Source organism: Balaenoptera borealis (genome assembly GCF_965194805.1).
Source record: "Balaenoptera borealis genome assembly, chromosome: 9".
Taxonomy (NCBI): Eukaryota; Metazoa; Chordata; class Mammalia; order Artiodactyla; family Balaenopteridae; genus Balaenoptera; species Balaenoptera borealis.
In genome coordinates this window covers 32,303,460-32,319,924 of record NC_138873.1, presented here as the reverse complement: position 1 = coordinate 32,319,924, position 16,465 = coordinate 32,303,460, and the positions used below count along the sequence as shown (strand labels likewise).

The 16,465-nt window shown below is 39.6% G+C and overlaps 1 protein-coding gene across 16 annotated transcripts in view; it reads right to left on the bottom strand.

The window, feature by feature from the left end:
* The window catches only part of LOC309635346 (uncharacterized protein), a 249,456-nt gene that overhangs the window by 126,068 nt on the left and 106,923 nt on the right, over positions 1–16,465 (bottom strand). For 7 of the 16 annotated variants that reach the window (XR_014248788.1, XR_014248791.1, XM_082406400.1 and 4 more), the window contains one exon: positions 5,313–5,599. The exons of 1 other annotated variant lie outside the window; for it this stretch is intronic. Coding sequence is in view for 5 of the 15 variants with exons in the window: in XM_082406400.1 (XP_082262526.1) it covers positions 5,393–5,599 (207 nt within the window). In the remaining 10 variants the exon portion in view is untranslated. Of the gene's footprint in view, positions 1–5,312; positions 8,639–16,465 lie in introns of all 16 variants that reach the window. 8 more of the 16 variants (XR_014248783.1, XR_014248784.1, XR_014248785.1 and 5 more) reach the window with 3 other exon arrangements.

Genomic DNA, 16,465 nt, shown 5'->3' with positions numbered 1-16,465 from the left:
CCACTACTGGGCATATACCCTGAGAAAACCATAATTCAAAAAGAGTCATGTACCACAATGTTCATTGCAGCTCTATTTACAATAGTCAGGACATGGAAGCAACCTAAGTGTCCATCAACAGATGAATGGATAAAGAAGACGTGACACATATATACAATGGAATATTACTCAGCCATAAAAAGAAACGAAATTGAGTTATTTGTAGTGAGGTGGATGGACCTAGAGTCTGTCATACAGAGTGAAGTAAGTTAGAAAGAGAAAAACAAATATAGTATGCTAACACATATATACGGAATCTAAAAAAAAAAAAAATGGTCATGAAGAACCTGGGGGCAAGACGGGAATAAAGACACAGACCTACTAGAGAATGGACTTGAGGATACGGGGAGGGGGAAGGGTAAGCTGGGACAAAGTGAGAGAGTGGCATGGACATATATACACTACCAAATGTAAAATAGATAGTTAGTGGGAAGCAGCCGCATAGCACATGGAGATCAGCTCGGTGCTTTGTGACCACCTAGAGGGGTGGGATAGGGAGGGTGGGAGGGAGGGAGACGCAAGAGGGAGGAGATATGGGGACATATGTATATGTATAGCTGATTCACTTTGTTATAAAGCAGAAACGAACACACCATTGTAAAGCAATTATACTCCAATAAAGATGTTAAAAAATATATATATAGTGCAAATCCTAGAATAGAATACTGTGTTTATATTACAGAAATAACTTATAAAACTATTTTTAAATAAGTGCAAGTTTTTATTAAGAAAACAAATTTGGTATTTGAATTAATAAGACCAGAGCTGCGGGATTTGTTTTGCTCACCACATTAAAAAAGAGTGATTATTCATCACTCTTTGTCCCCAGGAAAGAGTGAAACATGTGTGAAAATTAAATGGGACATGGCAGGTGGACACTTCTGAAGCCTGGTAACAAAAATAGCAGACTAAATATTCACAGAAGCCCCTTCTCTGATACAGGAAAGTTGTTCTAACAGGATCTTCCTGATAGGGTCAATATCTCATTGCTCTTTGCAACACTGAGTGGTTACAAATTTGTTCACAGAATCCGCCTTCAGTAAATCTTAGCCTCCTTGCCTTCCCAGACTAGCAGCTCATCCTTGAGTTTAGAAAAGAATACAGAGAGACGAAGGCAATACCCCTCTCTGCCATCTGCTGAAACAAGAGAACTGAGAATAATGTTCAGAAAGTGGGCTTTAAATCTTGCCTTTTATTTCTTGAAGCAGAGAGCGTGCCTTGTGTGAGTGTCCTGTTAGGATGACAGTACGCAGAAAGGCAAAGGAGAGCCAGGACCCCGTTTCTAGTTCTAGCTGTTTTATAAATTGTATGGCCTTGAGCTAATCTCCAAAATCCAGAAACATCAAGAGATTTGGAAAATACATGATTTGTAAATTAATGGATCAAACTCAATCATCTCTGCCTCATTCCAACGCTAGTATTCTATTATTATGTATGCGTTAAGAATTTTATCTAAAATACTTATCTTTAAATTAATATTTTTAATTTAAGAAGCTATTACTGACTTCAGAATCACCATGGAATTACCAAGCCTCTTTGTGCAGTGGTTCCTAAGCCTAGATGATCATCAGTATCATCTGAGGAACTGTTTAAAAATGCAGGTTCCCAAGCCTCACCCACAGCCTGCATAACAAGGATCAATGGCAGTGGGCCCCGGAATCTGCTTAGTATCAAAGTTCTACCTGTGATTTGAATGATCTGCCAGGTTGGGCAGTGCTGCTTTATCAGTGCTTTTAAAATGATCCCATTTCATAACACAACTCTATCAAAAACTTGGAATCCATATCGAAAGACAAAAAGCTGAGTTTTCCAGAGAAGATTATTAACACTTTACAGACAAAAAGAACAATAGCCCTGGATCTCTGAGAGTCAGATGATTTAAATGTCGTATCAAAGGACAAGGAGCAGGTGAGTAGCAGAGGTCGGGCAGGAGCCAAGTTCTTCTGACTTCAAATCCAGTGCCAAATTCACTGTATACCAAACCTTCCCATCATTTAAATTCACACAGTAATTATTTAATCAAGCACCTACTATGTCAAAGACCCCATGCTATCATATATAGCAGTAGGTAACATGTGTCCGGGAGGGCAAATTTCCTCCTTACCCCTCTTGAGTTCTTTTGGCTGGTCTAACAATTAAATTGACACAGGACAAATTGACAGGAGAAAAAAAATTAACTCATACGCTTGGAGGTCTTACAGAAATGGGACCCCAGAAGTGAACAAAGCTGGCTGTTTATATATAATTTTTAGGCAAAGAAACAATTATTTAAGAAGATTTAACAAAACAAAGGGGCTTGTGCTTGGGGTAGCAGACTTCTAAAGAAGTAACAAAGTTTGTTTCTTTATACAGCTTTCTTGGCCTTGAATTCCCTAACTCTGGTGATAAGGATGCTTTGTATCCTCCTGGAGTAAAGATGATACTTGCACATGGGAGATTTATTTCCCACTTTCAGGGGGAAAGGGAGAAATGAGTGAGCTTTTTTAATATCATTCTTTTCCACCGGCTGTTTCTCAAGTAACTTTAATTCAAAATAAGCAATATGCCATTGTGCCATGTCTTGGGGTAGCCTGCTCTGAGTCCTAGCACATGTTTATGAGTTCTATGTGCTGGGCACCATTTTAAGCCTTTAAAAAGAATTAACTCATTGAATCCACAGAACAAACCTATGGGGTAGATACTAATGCTCTCCCAATTTTATGAAACAACTAAGAACAACAAAGGCACAGAGAGGATAAGCAACTTGCCCAAGGACACACAGCTAGTAAGGGACAGGATTAGGATTAGAACCAGGTGCTCAGCTCCAAAACCCAAGCTCTTTGAACAGTAGGCAGTACTGTGCAGGGAATTAACGTTTGTTGAATACCCTGGAGTTGAGGGTGCTACACATATTACCTCATTCAATCCTCCTGATGAAACAGATTCAGGAGTGTCAGTCACTTACCCAAGGTTGCATGGGGCAATAAATAAACTGATCGAATGCTGTACCACTTACAACGTTTTTAGATGCAAATGACAGAAAACTCGACAATGATGGACTTAAACAAAAAAGGGAATGTATTGGCTCAAACAACTGGAAAGTCTGGTGATAGTACCAGTTTCAGGTACAGCTGGATTCAGGAGTCAAATGATGTCACCAGACCTGATTTTCTTGGTCTCTACTTCAGCGTCTTCTGTCTTAATTCCATCCTCTGTCCCCATGTGGAGTTTCATGGAAACATCCACTCAGTCAGAAAACAATCTACTTCCCAATAGCCAAAAACCAAAAGTTTTTACCCTGAGACTATGTGTCTACTACTGAAGCAATCTTGCAGGGCTTATAATACACTGACTGGCTAAGTAAGCCTGGATACAGATGCTGAGAACCAAAAATAACAGCTGTCCACTGAAAATCAAATGCCAGCCTAGCCTGACACCCTATAAATACAAATTATTTGTGAGTATATTGATGTGTTTTCTGTCAAGAGTCCTACAGCACTTTCTTCATACTACCTCTAGTTTCAAAGCTTTTCACTAGAATCCAGGGAGAAAAATATGTGGTTAAGCTTTCAGTCGGGTTGCTACCGAAGTATTTTGTTCCTGTCTATCTGCCACCTCAGGCCCATGCTCCTCTGCTGTGTGGGGACCCAGCTGGGTGACAGGAATAGCCAGAAGTAGTCTATGATTAACCACGCAGACACTGCCGCTGTTGTCTGCCTGGGGCTCCACCCAGCGGCAGAACACAGGGTTCTTTCTCCTCTTTTTCCTCTCAAATCCCAGAATCCTACTTGGGTTTTGGACTCTCCTCAAGTCTCTGGTCAGAAGGAGGCCGCAGAGTCCTTTAATCTAGCATTCACCAGAGCAGATGTGGTCATTGCTTCTCCAGTCTCTTCTCCTAATCCTTTGCTGAGGAATCCTTACCAAATATCAGGGTTTCGGTCTGGAGGGAAGAAATCTCTATCCTACTCAAACCTCTGTTCTGAGACATTTTGCCTACTCTTTCCACACCCCCAAAGATCTACACTTTGGAAGACAAAGGCCAAGAAGAGGCTCAAGGCTGCTTCCCGGGTCCGTCTCTCCCCTGAGCTATGAAGAACAAAGAAGAGAAAGGAAATACCAACATAAAAACCAGTAGCTGAAATTCCCAAAATATTTTCCCTCCACTCTACCATCTATCAAATGCCCACAGTGTGGGCGTGTATACTGTTTGCCTACCTCCTTTACTTTTCACACCCAGCTACTCTGGCACCACTGCCCAGGCCAGGAAACCAAGTCTCAGAGAGGTGAACTTCCTTGTTCACTGTCATAGGGCCACACCTGGGCCTGTTTGCCCTCAGACCGCTTCTTCAGCCTTTTCCTGTTCTGCTCTGTACGGTGAGAGGGGGCTGCCTTTTTCCGCTCCCATGTCAGCTGATTGCCAGCTGGGGCTGGCCAGTAGGAGGCATTGATGGGAGACGGGAGGGCAAGAACAAGGAAGAAGCCAGGGTACCTCTCATCACCCCTCTCCCTTTGCCTGAGACATTTCTCTGGCAGTTGCTGAATTCCCTCAGGGGCTCCAGCTCCCACTAGACTGGCCTCTGTAGCCCTAGCTTCTGCAGATCCCTGCCCTGGGCTATGGTAATGAGTGGTGACCAACCACCTAGGCTTGCCTGGGACTGAAGGTTTTCTAGGACACAGGGCTTCCAGTGCTAAAACAGAAAGGTCTGGACAAACCCAACAATTGGTCGCCCTAGTGGTAATACCACCTCCTCCATCTACCTCCTAAGCCTAAGTGGTAGTGCCTACCTGAGTGCCTAATCTCTGAGTCTCTAACTATGTCCCAGGTGGCTTCTTAGCCTCCATCACCTGCTCCACTCATTCCCTCCATTAAATTCCCCTATTGTAAGAAAAGGTTCCTATTTCCCTGGTTAGAAGAGGTATTTATACTGGTATTTCCTTTCTCTTCTTTGCTCTTCATACCCCAGGGGAAATAAGCTGTGAGTCTGATATAGTTACCCAGCTAGTAAGAGGCAAAGGTGGTATTTTTACTGAAGGCTGTGCTCTTATCACCACATTGCAGTCAATCAGAAGAACTGCACTGCAGCTTAGGGAAAGACGGTCCTCCACACCTGTCTGCCCCCGTCTATATAACTTTACCATCAGGAAGTATAATTTTATTTTACCTTTGAAGGATTAAGTCATGGTAACAAAGCTTACAAATGAGTTATTTTTAGCTCTAGCAAGTAAAACACAGCTTCTATATCTGCTCTTCTGAAGTGGAGTGGCAAAGAAAGAGGGGGGAGTGTACTACTCACCATCTTGTCAGCCCTGCTGAGAGACCAGAAGCTTCTGTTTCAAAGGGAAGCAGCGATTATACTTATGGGAATGTCAGAGGTCACCCAGACACAGGCGGGGAGTTCTGGTTGTCAATCATGAGTACACATTTCTGGATACCACCCATCTGGCCAATGAAACGGTCCCCACCGTGGAACACATCTGTGTAATTCACACTATGTGTGTAGCTATTGCTATAGTAACAAACCACCAGAACTCTTTTTTTTTCATTTACTTTAAGTTCCTTTTTTGAGGACAAATATGCATTCTATATTGGAAGGAAAAGAAAAAAGTTTGTTAGTAAGAAATATGGTCAGATATTCAGATGTAACGTAAGCTCATCCTAAATACATTCCAAAATAGAGATGGAGGACATGTGTCAATCAGTTCAAATAGCATTTACTGGTTGTGAATTCCACCTACTTCAAGGCAAAAGAATGTCCTAAAGAGGCATGTTTCAGATCAGTCTGCTTCTTATTCATATTTAATTTTCTTGCAAATGTTGAAACACAGAACAGTTCATGCTAAGCTATAAGCCACAAGATTGAATCCAACAGTTTCTAAAAGCAAGTCTAGGTGTCCAAATTCACAATAACCTGCCTCCAATTTTATTTCAGTTAGATGCTTCATGGAACAGCTTGAACTCAGGAGAGTACAGCAAGAAATTGCTTTATTTGTTTTTCTGATCACAACCCCAAAAGGAGCTATAGGATGGCCCCCTTTCTTGCCCCTTAAAAACACATCATGCAGGAGCCATAGTTCTCTTGACCTCTTCAGTTATTAAAAGTTCAGTCTGGTTTACTCGATTCAAAACTTCATTGCAACTTAACACTCAGCCCCTCTGCTCCCCAGGGCCAGCCAGGCCTCCACCGGAGGACCTGGAGTTGGGAGGGCACTTGGTCTGCTCCCTTACTTCTGCTTTTAGCTCCTCTGGGCTTGAGTGTCATTCTCGTCCTCACTTGGTTGTTGACACGGCTCCCCACTGCATAGTTCGCTGACCTGAGAGATCTGCTCTTGTGTCTTCCTGCCCCTGGGCTCTTGATGCAATATCTCTTCACCTGGTGATCTATGACCTTTAGGGCTTTAAATGCAATTCAAACATTAATAAGAACAGGTCCATTAACATTCTGTTAGATAAATCATGACCCTTTGTGATATACTTCTCCTCTTTCAGGTAATATGGTATATCCTAATCAATTAAAAGTAACATGAAAGACTGTAGCCTTTATACATGAAGGACAGCTTGCCCAAAGATAGAATCCTTGGACAGAATCCACAGATAGATTTCCTACATTCCGTAGGACTGGCTCCATTGTTCCCCAACAGTAAATGCGTCTGTGAAGAAACCTGTGGTCAGCTGATTTTCTTTTTCCTCTTGAGAAAAGACTTGGTTCTTTTATACTTGGCTGATCAAGGCTTTTTTTGTTTGAAGTCCAGTTACTTTACTAAGACATGTTTTTGTGTTGACTGATCTGGGCCAGCTTTCTCTGGATCACAGCATACCATTTCAATCTACAGATTTACATCTTTCATTTCAGGAAAATTCTTGAATTGTATCTTTGAATATTTATTGTATTCCATTGTTTTGTTCCGTTTTCTTTAAAGATGCCAAATATGTGCATGTTGGATGTTCTTTGTCTTTATTCTATATCTATCATGGGATGGGATAGAGGCACATTTCCCTGGCTGGCTGATGCTGGCTCCTAACTTTATATACTTGTTCAAGTGGAAGTTGTTTGTTCGGTTCTGTCTGATGAGCAGGACGCATCCACACTAACTCACCAGGGCCTCAGTTCTCCAATAATATGGTCTGTCATCAGAATGAGCAGCTGCCAATCACTGCTCTATCACCAGAAAGGAGACTGCATGAGAAGTGGGCTCACGTCTCGTTGGTTTCTAAAGTCCTGAGCCCCTCTTTCCGTATCTTTCAGTAAAGCAAAATGATCCAACATGAGTTACAAACACAATTTTGTTGTTGGTATTGGTTGATGAGTACCAGGTTATTTTTACATTTAATTCACGCTAGTTGCAGTGCAAAAAAGAAATCTGGACCGCTGTTTTCCTTTTTAAACTCTTGGAACTTGAATTTTATCATCTGTAAAATGGGTCAATAAAATGTGTCTTGCAGGATTCTTGTAAGGATTAGCAATAAGATATGTAACCTTCATCTATGATTTATGATGTATGGTAGATGCTTGACAGCTGGATAATTATTGATATTCTTATCATCTTATCCCATTGCTTCACTCTTATGTTTAAAGAGGAGCGATCTCAATGGAAATCAAAAATGATTTTTGAAAGTTTAGTGCATCCCAGGCTTCCCTGGTGGCTCAGTGGTTAAGAGTCCGCCTGCCAATGCAGGGGACACGGGTTCGAGCCCTGGTCCAGGAAGATCCCACATGCCGCGGAGCGACTAAGCCCGTGTGCCACAGCTACTGAGCCTGCACTCTAGAGCCCGCGAATCACAACTACTGAGCCCACGTGCCACAACTACTGAAGCCCGTGCGCCTAGAGCCTGTGCTCCCAACAAGAGAAGCCACCGCAATGAGAAGCCCGCGCACCACAACAAAGAGTAGCCCCCGCTCGCTGCAACTAGAGAAAGCCCATGTGCAGCAACAAAGACCCAATGCAGCCAAAAATAAATAAATAAAAAAAACTTATTTTAAAAAAGAGTAGGGAAAAGATCTTATTTATTTGTATTACTGTATAGCAAAATATTAATTAATCTGTTCAAGAAAGATGATTTAAAACATAGTTTGAAAAATCACTTAAATGTTGAGCAGTAAGATCCAACAAGATATAGCACAGGTTTTACAGTCAGAAATTCCAGGTGTGCATTCCAAACCCATCATTTACAAGCCATATGATTTGGGGTTAAGCTACACAACTCTTTTGAACTTCATGTTTCTCATTTGTAAAATGAAATTAATTTATCTCATAGGATGTTAGGATTAAATGAAATAAGAGAACTGAAAGGGCTGTACAATTTTTATTATTGTCTGCTCTGTGCCCCAAAGTATTAGTATTATAAAAATAACTGTGGTTCAATATTCATGTTTGTGAGTCTAAATTCCTGTAGTTTCCATATTCACTGGGGGCCAGGGTGGGAGCTACTCAGAGTAGTAATGATTACCTTTGCCTACGTGTTATCTAAGAACCTGGGAGCTAAAAAAGGGAGCCAGAGATGCCCTACATCAGCATACCTGTCAATAATGTATTTGAGATCTATTAACGTTCCTTTTGCACAAAGAGTTTCAGCATCTGGTCAGACCAAGTGGCCTCAGATTGGTTCAGCTGACATTAAGACCTAATAAAGAAATAAGGCAAAGAGCACTGGGAACAAGATTCTTTCTCTGCACCCATGCTGAGAGCGAACAGTCAATTAAATCCTTACTGTTACAGCTGGGGAAAGGTCTTTACAAACCTGACATTTCTCAAGCTTTCTAAGAGCTATTCATATATGGTTCCTGCATTCAGCCAATTGTCTCTCATCCAGAAGCACTCTGTCTAAAATGCCTTTCTTTTACAGTTTCTGTGGGTGTGAAATTCTTAAAAGCTGTGAAACCATTGTCTCCACAGGATTCCAGGTGTGGTAACTTATTGTTATGCTCTCCTAATATATTAGGAGGATATATTCATAAAAAGGCTTCAGCAAGTAGTTTGTATTTTCTCCACATCACAGTCAGGGGACATGTGAAATCAATAGTGCCACCATTTTTGCTGTCTCATCCGTGACTTCTAGGCACAGCACACAACCATCCCTCTGTGAGATCACTCCAGCCAAAACAAGCTCTATGTCATTCTTGATGAAGACATCCTTAAACTAAATCAATCACTTTATTCTTCTTGAGGCTATTCAACATCTGCCAGGCTTGCTATATTTTATTAATATTTTAAAGGTAAACTTTTTGAATGTCTACAACTCACACTGGAAAGGAAAATCTATGGCATTGAAATCACTGTCCTGAGGACAATTTTTAGAATGTCAAATATTTCCTGATTTTCAAGTCTGGGCTAGTTCATTGTGATGACTACATGCTTTCATGAGAAGCTCCTGTTTCCTATCGCTTATGCTTCAATTTACGGTATTGGAACAGTGTCTAGCAATGATTTGTCTAATGGATTCAAGATAAAACTTGCCAACAGCACAAGAAAAATGCCATCTACAAAATGGAACTATACTCAAACTAAAAAGCGTTTGCTATTATCCAGGGATCAAGAAGGATCTCTCCCTCACTATAATTCTTTGGTACTTTTATAAGTTGAACTAATCATGTGGGTTATAGCATTTGTTTTGCATGAGTATGACAGATAAAGAAGTGTGAGATAAAAAGCATTTGGATGGAATAAAAGTAGAGAATATAGAAAATTATTTTTTATTGAATAAGTGAATGGATTATTAGCTATAAATCCAATGTATCCCTTTAGAAGGATTTTAATAATAAGATGCTGGAAGATTGCATAACCATTACACAGATTATCCAGATGGTTACTTTGGAAACATGGGGAGTTGATATGACAAATGTGCCTTCACTAATAATAACCAGAGCATCCATAGAAACAAAGGCCAATGCCCATAATAAGGTGTGCATAGCCACTGTATTGGCCCATGTCAATAGATGGTACAGATTTATGAAAAGACCAGATGTAGGCACTGTTAGGACTGATCAAATAGGGCTTATTTGTCAGAGTTCACCAAAGAAGTAAGAATAGTCAAGACACACAGCAGCAGGACCACCATGGATGGCTGCCCAGGCTGTGCACTGCCCAATTCTAGAGGCACCATTCAGTGGCAATGCTCTGTGACTAGGACCTTCTGCACCTTGGCACTCTGTTGGGCAGAGAGAACTGCATTATCCCGGGCAGATACAGCCTCTGGATCCACCCCCAATACCTTACTATAGGGTTTTCAAAGTTACAGATGACAGTGTTTACATGAGTGACTTTCTAGAAGCATAACTGCCCCTCTCTAGTCCCAGCTTTATGTGTATCAGTCTAGCATATTTCTACACACAGGCTAGAAAGATACATTCCAGAGAGCACCACTCCCAAGGCAGGCACACCTCATCAATCTCAGCGTTACGTAATACACAACACACATCTTGCTCAGGCATAAACAAAGGCCTCATTCATCACCCTTGCTCTCCCCAGCCTGGTACATCCTGGTCTAGGAATATTTTTAGTGCTGCAGATCGGGTCATGTCGCTAACAAATCCCTTAGACTAGCTGAGTTTATTCTGAATGCTGAAAATTTAGGAGCATAGGTAGAAAAATTTAGAGCATTTAGGAGCTCTTTCCATCTCCTGTTAACAGGAGATGGAAAGAGTAAACGGGGCCATATGTTCCCACACTGGCCATAAAATATAAAGGCCCAGAGGAAGACAATTGTGGGGAAGGGTTCATGTTGAAATGATGCTATACTCCTGGTCTTCTTATTAACCAGGGAGAGTGGTCAGCTTTAGTCGTCTGCGACAGACTGTAAGCCCGTGGAAATTGCATGGGCTTCAGAGTTTTACAGAAATGAGTTTGAGTCCTGCTTTTACAAACTTGGTCCCTGCCCTACATCAGGTCAGGTGCTTGACCCCTCTAAGGATCTGTTTTTTTCTGCCTTTGATACTTTAATAATACTTAACTCCCGGGATGAATAGTAGGATTAATGAGATGGGTATAAAACTCTTGGTACAGTTCCTAGCATGCGGTAGGTGACTAACAAATAGCACCTATTAGATTTATTACAAGAATAAACCATAAATCATGAGAACAATTGCACTAAGTGAATAACTATATGTATGCTTATAATACTAACTGTGCGTGCAGTTATAACATTATATCTTTATAACAATTTGAAGAATTAATTTCAACTATACAAGTTAATAGAATATCTTCTCATAATCCTAATTTCTCTGCAGGTTTGTTATTAGAAGTAAAGCTAATATCTGGAAAATGCCTCTGAGTAAGTCCTAAATAAACAGATGCTATTATTTTACACAATTTTTAAATTGTAACTTTACCCTGTGCAAGTTGCATCTCATTGCCATGAACTCACGGAATATGTAAAAATGTGTTGTTTTGTTGAATTTTTATTCTAATGAAGTGCTTTGCTGGAAATTGTATAATCTGCCTTCAGGTTTCTGGGTCAAAATGAAATGAAAAGCCATAATTTCTGTTTCTCTGATGAGGGAATTAGAAAGTGGAAAAATAAATATTCTAGACCAAAACGGGGATGGTGGTGGAATAAAGAAAAAATATTGCAACAACAAAAAAATAGAGTATCTTCTCCCTTAAAAACAACTGAACACTACATATGAAGTCATTACTTTAATCACTCTCTACTAGCCCCTGTTATTTCTGTTATCCTCCTTACCTCCTAAGAAGCAATCAGTAGCATGAGATTTTTTAATATTTATTAATTATTTTTGGCTGCATTGGGTCTTAGTCGTGGCTCACGGGATCTTTCATTGGGGCGCACTGGCTCTTCTTTGTGTGCGCTGGATTCTCTCTAGTTGTGGCGCGAGGGCTGCAGAGCACACGGGCTCATTAGTTGAGGCATGCAGGCTCAGTAGTTGCAGCATGAGGGCTTTGTTGCCCGACAGCACGTGGGATTTTACTTCCCCTACCAGGGACCGAACCAGCGTCCCCTGCATTGCAAGATGGATTCTTAACCACTGGACCACCAGGGAAGTCCCAGCATGAGATTTTTTTTATTTTACTGAAGTATAGTTGATGTATAGTACTATATAAGTCACAGGTATACAATATAGCGATTCACAATTTTTAAAGGTTATACTTCATTTATAGTTATTATAAAATATTGGCTATATTCCCAGTGTTGTACAATATATCCTTGTAGCTTATTTTCTACCTAATAGTTTATACTTAATGCCCTACCCCATAGTGACCCTCCCCTGTTCCCTCTCCCCTCTGGTAAGCACTAGTTTGTTCTCTATATCTGTGAGTCTGCTTCTTTTTTGTTATATTCACTAGTTTGTTTTAAGTATCATGAGATACTGATATTTAAGCATAAATATATGAAAAAGTATATAAGGTTTAAAAAATTTTTATATCAGTTATCAAATGCTATGATACTATATGTACCATTCTAGTAGTGTTTTTTACTCAGCAGTTTTTTGAGATCAGGCCATGTTGTTATACTTAAATCTGGTACATTCTTTTTAACTCTTCTATTGGGGCACTCCAATCTGTGAACACACCACATTTTATTTATCCATCCCTGATTGGTATACTTTTATATTGCTTCTAATTTTTCACTCTTAAGAAAAATGTTATGAACAAACTTGGCACAGGTGTAAAATTTTGTCAAGGGTATATGCCAGAAGTAGAACTCCAAGGTATAAATATTTTAAATTTTACTGTCTATTGGAAAATTCCTTTCTAAGGTGATCACATCCATTTACATTCACACCTATAGTTTATAAGTGCTCCTGTTTTCAAGTCCTCGTCCGCCTGCGAGGTTTTCATTTTGTTGATGGTTTTCTTTGCTGTGCAGAAGCTTTTTAATTTGATGTAGTCCTACTTTACTTATTTCTTTTGTGCCTTTGCCTTTGATGTCAAATTCAAAAAATCATCACCAGGATCTGACCAAATTTAATATTATCTAATGTTTAAATTTTGCCAGACTGGTTAATGAAAAATATGTTGTTTTTCTTAACCTTTCCCTATATGTACTAGATATGAATCCTTTGTTATATAGGTTGCAAATATAGTCTTTGAGTCTGTCACTTTTAATTTTTTAATAAAGTCTTTTGGGGATACATTTTATAATCAAAGGTAGGCATATTTGCAAATGTTTCTTAACTGTTTTTTGCGTTTTGTGTCTTAAATACTTTCTTACTTGCCAATTATAAATATATTCTAGATATTCTTTAAGTAGTTTTAAGTTTGCTTTTCATTTAGATCTATAATACAGTTTTATTTGCTTTTTTGTAGAGATGTAATTGGTTTTTGCTATATAGAGGGCAGTTGCCATAAAACTATTGAGTAGTTCATCCTTTCTTCCAAGTTCCCACATGGCTATGAATCTGTTTCTGGGCTCTCTGTTTGGTTCATTAATCTATTTGTTTATTCCTGCACCAAACCACATTATTACTCTAGCTTTGTAATTAACTTTGAGGTCTGATAGGGCAAGTCCAGCTCATTAGAGTTCTTTTTCAGAATTGTTTTGATTATTTTTGCATATTTAGTTTTCCATGCAAATTCTACATTCAGTTTGTCAACTTCTATGAAGAGTCTGGTGGGGATATTGATTGGGACTGCACTTCTTTTACATATTAATTTGAGAAAGTGCAACATCTTTGTAATAATGTGCCTTCCTTTCAATGACCATGGTATCTCACCATTTATTGGGGTCTTTATGTCCTTCAATAATATTTCATAATTTTCTCTATAAATGTATTCTACTCTTTCTTACATTTCTTTCTTGTTACTTCATTGTCTTTACTGCTATCATAATTGGGATTTTCTAAATGGTAATTGCTCAGGTATATGGAAGCCATTGGTTTTAGTCTGTTGATATCATATCAGACTCACTTTCAGATTAGTTCATGTACTTCCAATAGCTTACCATTCATTATTATATGTTTTTCAGGTAAACAGTTACATTATCTGTAAATAATCACATTTTTTTCTAATCATTATACCTTTTACTTCTTGTTTTTGACTTGTTGCCTTACTCTAGTACAATTGGAATATTAGCCAATGACATCCAGGATTCTCATCTTATTCCTGGTTTTACTTGCAAGGCTTTGAATGCTTCACCATTAAGTATAATCTTTGCTAGATATTTCTAGTAAATAACTTCCATCCGACTGAGGAAAATTTCTTCTATACCTAGTTAGCTATTAGTTGTGTGTGTGTGTGTTTTAATCAAGTATGGTTATTGAACTTTGAATTTCTAATTAGTTCTTTCTTTTAACCTCTTGTAATTTGCTTCCTGAGTGTAATATTTTCTTTATAGTTTCTGGTGATAGCATTAGATTCATTTTACACATCTTGTTCTTAATGCTTTATTAGCTCTGTTTTTTCAGACTAAGTTCTGTGTTTTGCCTCTCTTTCATTGGGTGGCTTTCCTTGGTCTCTCATTCTTAACTTTGGGCTTATCTCTCTACTATGCTACCTGTGGATGGTCAGCTGCCTCTGTATACAAAGTTTATCTGCAGGGAAAAGCCAAAGCTAATATGGGGATTGGGCTCCACTAGGCTTTAAACGAGTGTGGGAGGAGGGCAGGATGCCCCTGGTGGGACATCGTGGCACCTGGTCTGAGCTTAACAATTCCTGTTCCTCTGCCTGTCACCAAGGGCTTGGCCCTCTGCCCCAAGCATTGCTTCTCTTGGAAATGGATACTCTTTGTCACAGATTCCTACCCTAAAATAGAGTGTGTGCGTGTGTGTGAGCATCTGTGTATGTGTTTCTAAGGGGTCATCCGCCAAGTACTTTTGAAGACAATAACCCAATCAAGTATCCTCCTGACCGCTCCCTTGGCCTCCTCCAGCTTCTGGTTTCCACCACTTCTTAGCTTGAACTGCATTTGGTGTTTCTCTTATTTTTTGTGGTGTGACTCCCTTGGGTTTACGCCCATGTTTGGTGCTGCTATTTACCTCTTTAAAATCTGATTCCATTTATTTTAAGTAATTTAGGGATTCGTCACAATTTTTTAAAATTTTCTTTCTTTTATTAGGGTGAGTGTGACTATATATATATACACACACATACACACACACACACATTCATTTCTAGAGTTTGTTGTAAGACATCAGAATTTATTGCATGCTCAGCCTGCTATTTTGAAACCAGAGCATCCTATATTTGTCCACTGGGGACTTTTCCTAAACTTGAACCTCATATCTTGAATTTTAAAAAAATCAATTGAATGAGTTGGAAGAATAGCATCAAATATGATTTGATCTCAAAATGGCCTCTGTCAATCTAAATATGGGTTTGGAGTTTGACCAATTTAAAAGCTATCTGAGAATCTTTGTGTTTGGGACTCACTGACTCCACCTATTATTTCTGTGACCTTGAATAAGTTGTTCAATACCGCTGAACCTCTGCTGGGTTGTTGTGAGGGTCAAGTAGAAAAATTTACATTAAAATGGCTTATAGGGCTTCCCTGGTGGCGCAGTGGTTGAGAATCTGCCTGCCAATGCAGGGGACACGGGTTCGAGCCCTGGTCTGGGAAGATCCCACATGCCACGGAGCAACTGGGCCCGTGAGCCACAATTACTGAGCCTGCGCGTCTGGAGCCTGTGCTCTGCAACGAGAGGCCGCGATAGTGAGAGGCCCGTGCACCGTGATGAAGAGTGGCCCCCGCTTGCCACAACTGGAGAAAGCCCTCGCACAGAAACGAAGACCCAACACAGCCATAAATAAATTTAAAAAATTAAAAAAAAATTAAAATGGCTTATAATTGGTTAAACACTGTGCATGGAAATGATCATTGTTAGCATTACCCCATTATCTTTGATTTCCCATCTGACACACCTGAATTTTCAAGTTGTTCACATGTTGTCAATACATCTTGTCTACTTACAGCAGAATATATGTGATGGAAGTATTTCCATGCTATTCTCAAAAGCTGATAACATATTGTTTTGAATATACGCTTTACATTGACTGAGAGAAAGAATAGTACTGTGGATTTTAGTAAGAATAGTACTGTGGATTTTAGTATGGATTTTAGAGTCAGGCAGATGTGAGCTCTAATCTTCACTTCCTTTCTTCCTAAACCCTTTATTGAAACAATCACAGCTCCATGGCAGTTACAAGCAACTGTGTATTCCTTGACACTGCTATTCCTGCAATAACTTCAGCTGACTAGAAGGATTAGGAGAACATCTCTGTGTCTCATTAAAACCCTGTATTTGAAACGCTGGTGCAGTTGATTAAGAATGTCTCTAAGAAGATTATTAGAATATCCCGACAAGAGGAGTTTTCTGGACTCTCATTGTGCAACACGTCGATCTTTCATTGAATCTATCATTCAATCTTACTAAATTACTAGTGCAGCTTCACATCAGTCCATCTAAATTTACTGAGGATTTACCAGATTAAAACAAAAAAGAAAGAAAGAAAAGAAAAGAATGTATCCTAGATTCCTGCTCTGTGTGCACCAATTCTT